Below are 15,642 nucleotides of genomic sequence, written 5' to 3'. Positions count from 1 at the left end.
AAAGCAGAGGGAAGGAGCAGTCACTCAATGTGAGGGATCAGCAGACTTCGTTTATTAGAATACAATCATCACACTTTATAGGTTCCTTAATTAGCTCATACATATTACAAAAGCCAAGCTCCTTATTGGTTAGTAGCCTAAATGCCAGCCTTTACATACACATCTTGTTTCTCCCAACATTTACATACACATCTTGTTTCTCCCAACACCCTGTTTCCTCCAGCTGCCGTTCCCTTTTGCTAACCACAACTTTCTTGTCGGCTTTATGCCGGAGTAAACAAGGTCAGTGTGTCCTTGCACTTTATTAGTTCTCACACCAGCTGTTTTCGCCACTTCTTGAGATCCTGCTGACTTATCAATTCTATGTTGACATGCCTCTGCTCAGCCAGCCAGTCTCCCACAATTCCCCCGTTTTTATTTTGGGCTAGCCAAGCGTCACTAGATATACGTGTTATTAATCGTTTAATACAAGACAAAGCACAACTAAACAACAATAATCCTATAATCACTATTATTAGTATTAATATTAGGCTCTGAATTATTCCCTTTAACCACCCTCCTAGGCCTAGCCAATTAGTTAGCCCTTCTCATTGGTAGCTGCCGGCTGGTCTCGCCGATCTGTGCCTCCTCCTTATCCTGGGTGTTGTTCCGCTGTTGTTGTTCATCACGTAGTGAGGCTCCTTCTTCTGCTCAGGGAAGGATGGTCAAGGTCACCAGCCGTTTTTGTCAGCATATCCCTGCTACTGTTAAAAACATGGGTTGCTCAGGGATACTAGATCGTGCCCCTGCTGTACCAGCCACTCCTCCACAATTCCCCCTTCTTGTTTTTGAGCAACCCAGACTTGATTAACAATTTTCATAATTGCTTTCTTCACACAGCTAAAAATTATACAAGAGCATATACTTATTACTAATATAACAATTAAAATGCATAAGCTTTCTTTTATTAAACTTATTATCCAAGATGGCAGTTCCCCAAATATATTCTTAAGCCAGGTATCGAATAACCCGTGATCTTGTTGAATATTCTTGGTGTGGTCCTTTAACCATTGTAGCTGTTTGTGGATTGACTCCCCATGGTCAGACAGATTCATACAACACATCCCTTCAAAATCCTCACACCCATGTCCTTGTGCTAATAACAGAAAGTCAATAGCAGCTCTATTCTGTAAAATTGCATGATGGAAGCTATCCTGATCTGCAAGTAATTTTTCAATAAGCTCTGTTGTCATATCAGCCTGCTTTTTAGCCCAACAAGCTAATTTCCCTACCTCATTTAGGGCCCTCGCAGCTGCAGCACCTGGTACAAATAGTGAAAGGAAGACCTTTTCGGTGTCGCTAGGCAGAATTACGTCATCACGACAGTCTGGGGAAAGACCCGTGGCGGCTCTTTTTCGTCTTTGTTGCTGCTCTTTTCTTGTTACGGTTTTCCACCAATTTTCTCCCGGAGCCAGCAGGGTCAATTTTCCTAAGTAGCATGGCCCTCCTACAGCATTTGCTGGGATACCCTGCCAGGCCCTGTCCCCACATATTAAAAATACCTGTGGGGGCAACGCCTTTGGGGTACCATTGTTCCAGATCCCTATTCCTCCCTTTGTTTCCGCTCCAGCCGCTCCTAAAGCATAGCTGTTACCACTGTCATTGGTACCACAAAAATCGCCCGCATCCTGATACTTGTAGTAAGATGCGTGAGAGGTGACATTAGTCCACCCTGTCCAATTTCTTGCCTGGTAGAAGTGGATACCCGTCTGTAGGGGTCCCCCAAATATAAAACATGTCTGAGTCCAATTTTTAGATGTATTTCCAACTCGCATCGACCCTAATAGTTCCAACTCCTGGGGATTCCAGGGTAGCGAGTGATTTAATCCTTTTATCAAGTTAGCACTACAGTTGCTAGTTGCAGTCACATTAGTACAACTGCCAGTACTGAACCTGGCAAAGTCACCTTCCTTATATCCAGGCATACCTAACAAACAAGTCCTAAACGGCTCAGTTGCTGAGGCGAGGGAAAGGCAAAACGCGGGCTGTCCTGTTTTATTTGCCCAGGTTACCCACATATTTTCCCTTGGGTTAATGCGATGTATAGTTGCCGACCCTGGGATTATTAAGATTAGCCCAATTACGATCACATCTGCCTGGCTCAACATTTTCTCTTCTAGGCGAATTGCCTTTCTTTTTTTGTTGGTTTTTTTTTGTTTTGTTTTTTTTTTTTTTAATAAACAATAATCAATTTGGCAGTTTCGTGGACTGTATTTCGTGTCCAGTGGTTATTAATATTCTATACAGCACTATTTCTTTTAGATAGCAAGTTTCAGATCACCTTTGTGCACGCGTGCACCGGGCCCACCACTTCTTATCACAATGGTAACACTGACACAATACTCACGGTACACACTGTAGGCACTCTTTGTTTTTGTTTTTTTTTGTTTGTTGTTTTTTTTTTTTCTTTTTTTTTCCTCTCTTTTTTTTTTTTTTCTCTTTTTTTTTTCCTCTCTTTTTTTTTTTTCTCCCCTCTTTTTTTTTTTTTCTCTCTTTTTTTTTTTTTTTTTTTTTTTTTTTTTTTTTTCACATATCGCCCCCCACAAGCGATCGACAAAATGACTATACGCTTCAGTGGCACCTTGCTGTACAGAACTAAAGGATGGAGTGGACGAACCGGGTAAGGCTAAAAAGGCATCTAGCACCAGTTTGGCAGACAACTGCAACAAAGCAATAGGAAAAAACAACTGAGCATTAATATCATTAAACCTTCCCGTCCCCGTTATCATTTCCACGGTAATCCCATAGAGGGGATCCCCCTGCGTTTGATGCTGTGCCGCAGCACTTGCCGCCCGCCGTGACCATTCCGACCCCCACAACAAATACTGCGTAGGTGACAATAAAAGCCGCATAAGGTTTTGGCAGTCAGAAGGGCACATCAGGTCAGCCGAAAAAATCCAGATTACAATTTGACGTGAAGCTTCTGATTTTATCCCATACTGGGACACAGTGTTTTTTGCTTGCTGAAGGATTTTCCAATCGTGAGGTGCCCACTTATTGCCGTTATTCTCTTGCAGCACAGGAAAAGCACTCGCCCCCAAGCTGGATACCGCTTGCCACTGCCCGTCCAGCATAGCGTCTCTAGCCACTTCGCTCCAGCGTCTGGGCTGAACCGTCGCTGGTGGTCCAGAGAGGCAAGGGGGTAGGGATTCCCCTGATGCCCCGGACAGGTGCTCCATCCCTCCCCTCTGGGCTGTAATTGTTAAGTCCTGTAACTGTTGCACCACCTTCTTCAGGAGCTCATTAGTCCCAGCCATACTCTGTTCTTTGCTGTCACCCTGTGGTGGAGTAGACGCACCTGAAGAGACTCCTAGAGGTGGGGCTGTTGGCCACGGAGGGGTTAACGGAACCAGCCGCTCCTCCTCTCCGGGTCGTCGCTCTTCCGCGACCGTCTCAGGTGAAAGAGGGGCCCCGTTACCGCTAGTTTCTGCATCTTTGCAGTCCGTAAGCGGAGGGTACGTTTCAAGCAGTTCAGAAGCGCCGTCACCCCCCAGAACACTATACTTGGCTTCCAAGGCAGTTCGTTTGGGGGTACCCGACATACCTCGGACTGCCGACGGCCCAAAGAACCGAAACAGTCCAGATGTTGTATTCTTCGGTCTATCAGGCAAGGGTTCTGGGGCTAGCATTTGAGTGGCTGCACAAGCCACCTTTCTTTCAGCTTTCATGGCTTTTAAAGTCTCTGACACAGACCTCCATAGTTCCCGCACTGTTTTAATCTCCTTCTTTGACTTTTCATCCCCCGTGATAGTCTGCTCCCACATAGTATTGCCAAGCTCTCGCCACTCAAGGTCAGAAAAAATAGTTTGACTGTCCTTAAAATGTCCCCAACGTTGTCCTAATCAACGCACATAATTGTTTTACCGTTGTCTCGATCCCTCTCTTGGAGAGGATGCTTACGAGCAACACAGCTGCCGCCTCTGTTTCCATGATAGCGGTCGCTCACTGGGAGGCAGTTGGCCAGACTGCTCCGTTATCAGTCCGTATTAGAATCTGAAAAAATTCCCCGGGCTACCCCATACTCTAACAAGTCAGGGAGTTCCTTCTTTAAATCTACCCCTTCTGTGCCCCGCTTCTCTAAGAAGCATTTGAGCAAGTTATACGCCGCTTGCCTGTTCATACCTTTAAAGAGCGCTCTATTGCAGCCTTTGCAGACTTCGGCGGCGCGTAGCTGGCGGGACAGCCTCTTTAGGTGCTCCCGGGTGCGGGGACGAATATCCCTTTCACCTCCTGCGCTGCTTACAGGACCGCACTTTAGTTCTCTACTGGCCGTGGCTTCCGGACTCCGCTATCGGGTCGCCGGGTCCCTTGTTCGGGCGCCAAAAGTCGTGCCATTTGCCAAAGCAGAGGGAAGGAGCAGTCACTCAATGTGAGGGATCAGCAGACTTCGTTTATTAGAATACAATCATCACACTTTATAGGTTCCTTAATTAGCTCATACATATTACAAAAGCCAAGCTCCTTATTGGTTAGTAGCCTAAATGCCAGCCTTTACATACACATCTTGTTTCTCCCAACATTTACATACACATCTTGTTTCTCCCAACACCCTGTTTCCTCCAGCTGCCGTTCCCTTTTGCTAACCACAACTTTCTTGTCGGCTTTATGCCGGAGTAAACAAGGTCAGTGTGTCCTTGCACTTTATTAGTTCTCACACCAGCTGTTTTCGCCACTTCTTGAGATCCTGCTGACTTATCAATTCTATGTTGACATGCCTCTGCTCAGCCAGCCAGTCTCCCACAATTCCCCCGTTTTTATTTTGGGCTAGCCAAGCGTCACTAGATATACGTGTTATTAATCGTTTAATACAAGACAAAGCACAACTAAACAACAATAATCCTATAATCACTATTATTAGTATTAATATTAGGCTCTGAATTATTCCCTTTAACCACCCTCCTAGGCCTAGCCAATTAGTTAGCCCTTCTCATTGGTAGCTGCCGGCTGGTCTCGCCGATCTGTGCCTCCTCCTTATCCTGGGTGTTGTTCCGCTGTTGTTGTTCATCACGTAGTGAGGCTCCTTCTTCTGCTCAGGGAAGGATGGTCAAGGTCACCAGCCGTTTTTGTCAGCATATCCCTGCTACTGTTAAAAACATGGGTTGCTCAGGGATACTAGATCGTGCCCCTGCTGTACCAGCCACTCCTCCACAGAGAACTGTAGCATTGCCTATATAGATACATTCTGCTTCTCCAGACTATTTTGAATATAAATTTACAAAAAAAAATCCAAAACAACAAAACAGAAACACACACACAACTTACAAGCTCGTAACTGCCCTTGTTTACGTCTTTACCTGTAACAGAGGTATTATAAAATTTGGTGAATATTTAGACTGGACTTTCTTTAACCAACTTAAAAGTACACTTTTGCATTGCACCTCACCTTCTGAGAACAAGATAAACTACTTAGAAACAATGCTGGACTTGCATATGCTATGCTGAAATTGAAAAACAGCAAATACAGCTCTTTCAGAACTAGAATTCCTGGCTATGAATACCACATGTCGATGGGACGGGGACAATTGCTTTTCTTGAAGGAGACGAAGGAGTCTTCAGAAGAGAAGGAACCGAAGAACTGTGAGCATCACTCTGTGTTTTGGGCACCAGGTGGAAGATGCAAGGACATCTGGAGCATAGCCTCCAGCAGAGAATATTGGCCAGCTAACCTCTGACGCATGGGATCAATACGTATTTTCCTGGAGAAAAATCCCTGCCAACAGAAACTCGAAACATCAGTGCCTGAAAGTAACAGGACGTTATGCTGTGCATAATTTTAGAATAGCAACGCTGTACAACTATCTGGGGAGGGCAATTAAATACTGGAGCAAGGCGTACAGGACAGTGAGTGAATTCTCCACGTTTAGAAGTTTTTACATCCAAACATGGTATGTTTGATAGGGGACGCTACACGCAAGCAAATGGGTGAGACTAAGAAATGAATCGTGGTCCCTTTTATAAAGGAGACCAGACTAAGCAGTCGTAAGAAAAAACAGCAACTTTTCTCAGGGACCAATAATCGGAACAGGAAATAGTAAGAACAAACACTCAGTTTTCACAACAGAGGAGGTTAAATGTAGAGTCCCACAGGGGTCTCAGCTGGGGCCTGAGGCTGTTCAGGGAATTCACAGAAAACCTGGAAAATGAGACACTAGTGAGGTGAGAACATTTGCCAATTATACGAAAGACGTTACTACCATTACTACCAGTGTTACAATCAGTATTTAGAAAAACAAATGCATTCTTTCTTTAGGAAAACAGAAACAAAGAGCGTGAAGTTCAATGTCAACAAACGTAGTCGAGCACAAGGAAGAAAAACATGCATTCCATATGCATGTGCTGGCTCCAGCCTAGCTACTGACATGAAAGAATGAAGGTTGGGAGCCACTGGGCATTGCTTCATAAAAATACTAGCTGAAGAATCAGCAATGGCTGAAAAGGCAAAGAGAGATTCAGGACACTGTAGAAAAGCAATACAGGACAAAAGAGAACGCATTGTTCTGCTCTATTTCAAATCCACCGTACAGCCATACTGCACGCAGTTTTGCTCCCTCTAATTCAAAGATACAGTAGATGAAGGGAAAGTGAAAAGCAAGATACAGATCACAGATGTTTCCAGAAATCATCCAAACGTAACCATAGTGACTTACCACAAGATACGTTTTGCTGAAATGAGTTGAGTTCTCGATACACAGTGCAAATGTGTAAGGCACAAGATGGACATTCTCATGTTTCAATCTCATCTTTAATACTCTCTCCCATTTACTCAAACCTGAGAACAACGATAAGACTTAAGAACAAAGCACTGACATTTCAAAGGAGCAGGAGTCCTGACAACGTCTTCTTGTAAAGCTTCAAAAGTCACACCACACTGAACAGATGTATAAGGGAGCAAATACAACCTGTCGGTGTGAACTTTGTGAAAAAACACTAGTAACGCATTACAAGAAACACTCAGCCAGGTGACACTCTCCCATCAGTCACGTGTATTAATAGTGTTGTGTTTCCTTGACTGCATTTGCCTTCAGTCCCGACATCCTCCCACAAGAAACAACGTGCCAGGCTCTTCCAACCCGAGGAAGAAAACCTCATCAGCTTTCCTAACCAAAAAGTAATTCTTCTAAAAATTATTTTTAAAGTTGAAAAGGACTAGGATTCGTAGGAGTAGCATCAGTACATTTACCTCACAGTTCAAAATGGGAGGAAAAAACATAATTGACATGACAACCGCCACAGTTACAGACGTTACAGAACAGTTACAGTTACAGACGCTCCTTCCTGGGGGGGCAGTTCTGACACCAAGGAGCTCATGCGTGCAAGAACGGATGACGCTAGACAGCAGTCTCCTTACATGCCTCTGATCTCAGGAAGAAACAGGTAAAATGAATACTTTCAGTCCGTTTGCTAGCAGAAACTGACATCCTGAGGACTGGCGATGGAGCCCAAGACTTGCCTAGATGAAACCTGACACAATCGGTTCCTTTAAGGGATGAAATTGGTCGTTTGAGTTTGGCTTCAAGGACTCCCACAGCTGGTGATTAACTAAGATTTACGCTACAGCCCGACACACAGATTGCAGGACAACTCATCGCGCCAGGCCTCTGAGCTTGCAGTTCTCATCGGGGCCCAGTGCTGGCTGAGCATGTGGGTGGACTTCCAAGTTCCAGAAATACATACTCGTGAATCAAACGCTCCTCAAGCACGCAGGCAAAACTAGCTGAGCTTTCGAGAAGCAAACCAACAACGAGCCTTTGTTTGTTTGGGTGCTTCCTGCCTGAAGAGGCTCTTGGCTACTTTCTCGTCCTGGCAGTAACAGGAGTAAGTTGCTATCACACATACCAGCTTCTGACAGAGGAAGAGGACGACCTCGTTCTTGCCTGTCATTACGAGGTGTGGCAATAAGGCAGTCTTCCAAGACTGGGAGGCGGAAACGCCTGGGTGTTCATTACTCCGGGGCACCCAGAATCACAGGAGATGATGCCAGAGGGCCTGATCTGATTCACAAATTGACACACCTTAGGACGGAAGAGGCCTCTCATTCAACTAACTTACTTTTCTCTTCAACAAGAGCATCAGGAGAGTAACTTCTTCTTAACCCTTTACACTACAGCAACTACAACAGAAACATTAATTAACGGTTACCATTTCTTTAATTTAATTATTGTCAATTCAAATTAATAAGCTGCAGAATATGCAGCAGACATGGCTAAATTCTGTCCAGTTGCGCAGGCAGGAAGAAAGAGATGAAGGCTAGCTGGGCCCTTGGTGCACTCTGATGAAAGAACATCTGGGAGGAGGAGCCTGTAGTAAAGCTGCTGGCCAGAATAATCCAATCTCAAATGCCTCAGCACTTACATACCAAAAGTGAAATCCCCAGGAAACTACACTCAGCAAAACCTGTGCATGCCAATATTCAAATATTAGCTTCTCTATGCCTATGCTGTGCAACGGCACAAAGCTTTTACAGCGCTGTCTTTTGAGAGCAGGCCAGACTGACGGCAGCTAAATGCCCCTGTAAACTTTAGGCTAGAAGGAAAAACTCTGGTGGCTGGTCCCAAAGGAGTAAGGGGGATGAGCAAAATAAGGGGAATACTGCGTGGAGGACATTTGCTTCACCCTTATTTCTAGACTACAAAGACTACATTGAAGACGGGACTGGGATAACTGCATGACAATCCTGCAGGCTTTGTGTGTTCAAAAGCCTGTCTAGGCTTCCAGCTACCTCACCTCAACTACTTCTCCTCGTAAAACTCACTCTGTGAGGTGCTTTTTGCTTCTCGCCGCCATCTATGTGGGTACGTAAGCACATACTCACGCTTGCTCCCACCCAAGAACAACTTTTATACTCAACATCCCTCTAGGCAACATAAGATTTCATGGGAACACTATCCTGTTCTCTCAAGTTCAAGCTCAAACTTCTTCCTATACAGACTGAAGACGGCTTTGCAGGTACAATCCGTCCCCAGAGTCTCACGGATGTGATTTAGTCCTAGTGTACCTTACAAGAAAACTACTGCGGTCTTCTCTACTAGTGGGCCAACGTTGCTGAGCCTGTAAGGAGTGTTTTACGTTTTATTAACCTTTCTGAGCAATGCGCTAGCTTTGCTTGCAATCGCACTCGGTGGCCTTCCTGGGACTTTATATAGACACGTTCATTTTCTCTGGCTAAGTCTGATTTGGAACGCAGGGGTGTTCATCTGAAAACACTGCAGAACACTCTTTTCACATCAGTTCTCTCTGGTGAAGGCAACAACTGCGGAGGATCTTCAGCTAACGTAAAGCTGCAAAGCTCAAAGGAGTTGTACTCCAGCGAAAGATCTGCACACTACTAGACATGAATGTCGAATTAAGCAATGCCCAACAGATACAAGTCATCGAATCTTTTCTTTTGTGAGTAGGAAAGAAAGGATACACAGAAAGATAGGGAAGTGGTCTGTAGAAAATGGATGTAAATCATCAAGATTTCCAGGGATTATTCGAATCGCTTCCTGGAGAGGCCAAAAAAAGGAAGGAAGGAAGAATAGTAACAATACAGCCACAATTCCACTGTCAAGTACAGTTTCAAGGCTTGGGAAAAATTTAAAATTCCTTTACAGTTTGCATGAATCATGGAAGAGCAGGTTCGCGATATTTTGCTGTTCTTCCTCCCCTTCTTCGCCCCGCTCCCTCCCATCACCTTAGAGTGCACCGCACTAACAGACTCATAGAAATTGAAGGGAATGAGCATCTTAATCTTGAATTAACATAGAAGCATTACTATGGAGAGTGGAGGTGTGCTTTTAAACTTAAGAAGTTGTAAATGTAAGAAGTCTCCTTTTTTCCAGCAAAACACATGTAGGATTGACCTGTTTCAAAAATAAACATATTCCTCTTTTTCTGAATATTGACCCAACTCAGTTACAAAGGAACTGTAATTCAGCCCCAACAAACGCCTGCTTTACGAACGGGAAACTTGTTCTCGTAACACCTTTCAAGACCTTTCTAGTAACACCATAATTTTCCATATCAATTGAAATCAGCACGTTTTCTTCAATAATATTTATAATGCCATTACTGTACTCTGAAGATTTTTTTTAAATTAAGAAACAGGAGCATTTTTAAGCAGGCAATAGATTTGTCTCATTTCCTCGGGAATGGAAGGGGCTTTCTTCTGTCTCAGGAAGAAGATGGCAACAACAGAACTCATTGTTTGTGACCAAGCACCTCTGTCTTCCAGGCTATCGCGATGCCATTCTGCTCAAGGGACTAAAAGACGGAACCGGCAGGACGTGTCCCTTAATCCCCTCCACGGTGCAAACCTGCAGAGGAACGGGCCTTCACAGCATTGGAGCTAGGCCCTGTGATGCTGGGAGTTGTGTACGGCCTGCATCAAACTGCGTTCCCAAAGAGTAACTACATCTTTTGTAAGCCATCTTCTCAAAAGTTGTTTGCTGCTAGGTATCGGCCAACAATAAAACGCACAGGGAGAGAGAAGGTCTTAAAGAAAATGCGAACCCATTAAAAAGTAAACAAATCACACAAATGTCCCTTGGAAATAAGTAAATGAAGTGGAGCGTAAGGAATTATGGCATGCAACTATTCTCTGGTCTGTGCTCTGGTAGGCAGCCATTCTCATGTCCTCCACATTCAGGGGCCCCAGCCAGATCTTGCTCAGAGATGAGAACTTTCCTTCCTCTTCAGAAAGGCTCTCTCCTTGCTTGACACGGAACAAGTTAATGAAAGGAATTACACAGCGCCCCGCAGCAGAAGGACAGATACCACCCACCCAAGACTTCTGCTGTGGTCATGAAATCTTCATGAATCAGCAGGGAAACAAAAGTACGATTCAGGAAGGGACGTTGCCGTGGTGACGAGGAAACAACGGTGGAAAGAATGGAAGAAAGCAAGGCACCACCCAGGGCCTCAGGACAAGGATGTCGGAGCTGCTACCTGACTGCGGGGGGATTCATTGGTTGGGTTGGGGGGAGCTTGGGGAGGAGGGGTTGATTATTATCTTTTAAGCCTGGAGTGTAGAGATGCAAAAACGGAGTCATCTTTGAATCGTTAAGGGAAGAACCTTCATTGTTACTTGTTTTTCTCTGGGGATTCAGGAGACCTTCAGTGAAGACGGCCTTCCTCTACCAAAAGCCTGCGCACACGGGTAGGCAATCAGCTCTACGATCAGCTGGGATCAGCTCTCGCAAGTCTTTCAATGTTCTTTTGGGAACCTGTCCTCAGATCGGTCACCATCTTATTGTGGGCAAAAGGAGTTTCACTTCCCAAATCTGCAGGCTAACCGACAGCATTGCTTTGGGCATAAGGCTATGCAGGCACTTGGGACTTACTCCTTTACTCTCTCTTATGAACTGGGAGTGAATCCAGATGCTTTCAATAAGCAACCTGTATTCACCACAAACCATGACACGATGGGGAAGAGTTTCACGAGTTTCGCTGTAAAAGGAGTTGCTTTTGCTATATGTTTGACCATGTTGATCTTCCTCTCCAAAATCAACACAGAGAACAAAACAAGGAGGAAGGTTAATCCTCCTGGATCTGACGCTATTCCAGCAAAATGCTAATAAGCAAAGCTAAAGAAACAATTGCGTTTCTCTTCATCCCAAAATAAAGTCATGCAGCAGAATTTCAAAGAGCCGGCCTACTGCTACAAAGGAAAAAGGAGACCAGCGTTGCACGACATTTAATGTAGCTTCAGGTCTGGAGACAGCCTAATTGGCATGATGTTCATAGCGCATTCTCTTCAGTTCTTCTGCAGCTAACAGCAGTCACTTCCAGAGTAAACCCAGGCTCTGGCAATGGCTGTGCACGTCTGGTTGCAAAAGGAAATCCACTCCCACTCATAAAGCCACTCTACAGGCAGATGCTTGAGTCATTGCCTATGGCATTTTAGTCCTGCCGCAACCTCACTGGCATGAAAACAGGGTTGTCGGGATGGCACAATGCTGGTCTGTTTCTCTTATCAGCAGGGATACTTGCTGACTCAAAAGGATCTCAGTTTCAGCATGGTTGCCACCATCTGAAAAGAGATTTAACCTCAACAAGTTTACAAGACCTTCCAAAAGCCTTTGAGGGCATCAACCTTGAACTGCTGTCTGCTGACGATCACAGCCTTGAAGGATGTACACAGGGAGCCAGATTATGCTGAGCCACTGCTTTGGGGTTTTTTTAATTACTATTTATGAATACCATCATTATTAATTATTTATCAGAGGCTGACACAGCAACAAATCCTCAACTTTCAGACCAAGTTTGAGCTCTACAGAACACTCCTTCAGCAGGACACGATCTATAAGCACCTGGTTTGGAATACTACCCTTAAACCTGAGCAGCTCCATCTTCTTGTGCCAGAGTAGCTCAAACTTCTGTGATTACTATAGCCCGCAGCCTCCAGGATTCTGAGTCCCCTCTCAAATTAAAAGCTCCAGAGCTCCTTGAGTGAGCTGGTCAAGGTTTTGCCCACTCGCAAAAGCACTTGCCCATCATCTCTGTGTTAATGTGACCAGCAGACACAAGCAGATTCCTCCAGGGCAATACCCTCAGGGAAAGTCTTTTTTTCACCTCTGAAAGATCACCCTCTTTTCTTGTTTGGCATCTCCCCCATCTCACCAGACCACTCAGCACCCTGTGCTTTCGTTACTTTGCTGGCTACTAACTAGGACTTCCTATCTGAGGCTTACCACACAACTGTTACCTCCCACAACCCTCCTATTCATTGTCCCCTGCACACCCAAAGGCTGTTTTCCTTTCTCTTCCTTGCATGCCTGTGGTACCACAGACTAAAATACGCTCCCTTCACTCTCATTTCTCAGCCTTGCCACTACAGTGCCTTCCAGAAACTGAGACAAGCAGTTATGCGAAAAGTCCTGCTCAGCCCCTCCGCCTGCAAGGAGAGGCACGCTGTCCTGTTTCAAAACAACAGGACAGGTTTGCCACAAACACATCTGAAACAGGAGTGGCAGTGGAAAGGGAACCTTGAGAGAAAAAATCCCGAGAGCACAACAAACATCTGCTGCCAGCAGCCAGTAAGAGCTTCCAAAGACTCTTCCTACGCCCACACTCGAGTGCCAGATTGCAAGGCCAGAGAAAGGCACATCGCTAACAGCAGACAGCCCAAGAAATAAGCACATACGTTGAGTACAGAGCTCCAAGGCTGTACTGGTTTTGACTGGGATAGAGTCAATTTTCTCCACAGTAGCTAGCATGAGGCTCTGTTTTGGATTTGTGCTGAAAAGAGTGCTGATAACACAGGGATGTTTTAGTTACTGCTGAGCAGTGCTTACACAGCGTCAAGGCCTTTGCTGCTTCTCACCCCACCCCACCAGCGAGCAGGCTGGGGGGTGTCCTGGTTTCGGCAGGGATAGAGTTAATTTCCTTCCTAGTAGCTGGTACACTGCTGTGTTTTGGATTTAGGGTGAGAACAATGTTGATAACACACTGATGTTTTAGTTGTTGCTAGGTAGTGTTTACACTAGTCAAGGACTTTTCAGCTTCCCATGCTCTACCAACTGAGAAGGCTGGAGGGGCACAAGAAGCTGGGAGGGGGCACAGCCAGGACAGCTGACCCAAACTGGCCAAAGGGATATTCCATACCATGCGACGTCATGCTCAGCATATAAAGCTGGGGGAAGAAGAAGGAAGGGGGGGATGTTTGGAGTGATGGCGTTTGTCTTCCCAAGTAACCGTTACGCGTGATGGAGCCCTGCTTTCCTGGAGGTGGCTGAACACCTGCCTGCCCATGGGAAGTAGTGAATGAATTCCTTCTTTTGCTGCGCTTGCTTGCGTGGCTTTTGCTTTACTTGTTAAACCGTCTTCATCTCAACCCACGGGTTTTCTTACTTTTACCCTTCCGATTCTCTCCCTCATGCCACTGCGGGGCAGTGAGTGAGCGGCCGTGTGGGGCTTAGCTGCCAGCAGGGGTTAAACAACTACAAAGGCTCTGGAGCTTCCCAGTTAAACACAAAATTTCAAAATACTGTCAGCAAAAACAGCCTCTTTTTCCACTGAAGCACAAAATCCGCACATGGCAGTGAAATAGGAGTGTTTTTTACAGCTCAGATTACTCTCTTAGGCCAATGCTCAGCGTATGCAAGTGCAGTAGCAACTTTTAAGTGACCACTTTCACGGCCAGTGAAAGCAGGCAGGAAACGAGGAGCTCCCAAGATCTGAATTTAGGGTCTCCTATTAACTCCCTGCTACCTGCAGTCATCAAACTGCAGGCTGACTTTTCAGCTTTAACATGCTTACCTGCTGAAGTTGCCATACCAGATTTTACATTTGTACACAAGCCTGCCTGCGTGAAGAAAGCTTGTTTCAGGCAAGGGACAGGTAAGTGGTTTCAATGACATCGTTCTTTCTCCCTGAATGCCAGCCTAGGGAAGGAGGAGAGTCAAAGGTAAATTACTAAAACCCTTCACCACATCTCATTCTGACAGACGAGAAGAAAAGATTACACGCAGTTTTTCCTCTAGAGGACATTTGCAGAGAGAACACGTTTCCTACCAGGATCTCCCACAAGTCAGAAAACCGCTGATTCAGTGTCCGTTCCAATCAAGCAGGGTATTTTTGAGCAGGGTTAGAGGACAGACTCCGAGCTGATGGCTACCCGCCTTCAGCTGCACTGCTCCGGACATGTCACTGCCACCGTCCCTGAAGCTTTACAGGCCTCTTGCCCCGCGGGCTGGCAAGACAGCCCCGGCAGGCCTGTGTTGCAGCCCGTGACCGACACCACGCTGGGAGGGACACCCCCGGCTGCTGTGGGTCCCTGCAGCCCCTGCGGGTACAGCCAGGGGAAACGCGTTTCTCTCCGCACCCGCACATCTCCCCGGTGCCCCCCAGCCTCCGCCGGACAGCCACCGGCGGGAGGCAGTCCCCTGCTGCTCCCGCAGCGCCGGGGGCGGGAGGGCGGGGCCGGGGCTCGCCGGGCCTGCCGGGGGAAGGCCGGGACCCGCCGCGGACGCCGGCTCAGCGCCCCAGCCTGCTGAGAGGGGAGATGCCGCCGCCGCCGCCGCCGCCTCCTCAGCCCTTCTGCCGGCCTGCGAGGCCCCCGGCCAGCCCCCGCGCTGGCGACCACCGGGCAGCCCACCGCTCCAATGAAGGGGAGGAGCCCCCGCCACGGCCACCGGCTCCGCCGCGCCCGCCACCCGCCCTCGCCTCAGGCGGGGCCGGGCCGGGGCTGTGGCCGCAGCGGAGCCGAGCCGAGCCGAACGGAGCGGAGCGGAGCCGAGCCGAGCGCAGCCGAGCGGAGCCGAACGGAGCGGAGCGGAGCGGAGCCGAACAAAGCCGAGTGCAGCCGAGCCGAGCCGAGCGCAGCTGAGCCCAGCCGAGCCGAACAAAGCCGAGCGCAGCTGAGCCCAGCCGAGCCGAACAAAGCCGAGTGCAGCCGAGCCGAGCGCAGCCGAGCCGAGCCGAGCCGAGCGCAGCTGAGCCCAGCCGAGCCGAACAAAGCCGAGCGCAGCCGAGCCCAGCCGAACGAAGCCGAGCGGAGCCGGCAGAGGGCCGCGCCCCCCACCAGCGGCGCGGAGGTCCGCGCCCCGCCCCGCCGCTGGGCGAGGGGCCGGTGCCCGCCTGGGGCGGGGGACCCCCGCCGGGGCGGGGGGCGGCTGCAGACGA

The 15,642-nt window shown here is 47.4% G+C and overlaps 1 protein-coding gene and 1 long non-coding RNA gene across 2 annotated transcripts; both read right to left on the bottom strand.

Moving 5' to 3' along the window:
* Positions 1 to 30: 30 nt before the first annotated feature.
* LOC143169940 (uncharacterized) lies at positions 31 to 4,350 on the bottom strand. Its single transcript, XR_012996972.1, has 2 exons — positions 4,162 to 4,350; positions 31 to 743 (listed from the first exon to the last, which is right to left on the bottom strand). It is a non-coding gene; the product is annotated as an uncharacterized LOC143169940 (long non-coding RNA).
* A 2,125-nt stretch (positions 4,351 to 6,475) lies between these two features.
* On the bottom strand, positions 6,476 to 14,749 carry LOC143170207 (membrane-anchored junction protein-like). Its single transcript, XM_076358301.1, is given in 6 exon segments — positions 6,476 to 6,740; positions 6,743 to 6,808; positions 9,449 to 9,524; positions 11,361 to 11,415; positions 14,278 to 14,402; positions 14,533 to 14,749. Coding segments are annotated over 5 exon segments (399 nt in total). The 5' UTR covers positions 14,379 to 14,402; positions 14,533 to 14,749; the 3' UTR covers positions 6,476 to 6,639.
* Positions 14,750 to 15,642: the final 893 nt, after the last annotated feature.

The sequence above is a fragment of the Aptenodytes patagonicus genome, chromosome 22 (assembly GCF_965638725.1).
Source record: "Aptenodytes patagonicus chromosome 22, bAptPat1.pri.cur, whole genome shotgun sequence".
Taxonomy (NCBI): Eukaryota; Metazoa; Chordata; class Aves; order Sphenisciformes; family Spheniscidae; genus Aptenodytes; species Aptenodytes patagonicus.
The sequence above is the reverse complement of the archived record's forward strand: the minus strand, read 5'-3'. Positions and strand labels throughout refer to the sequence as shown.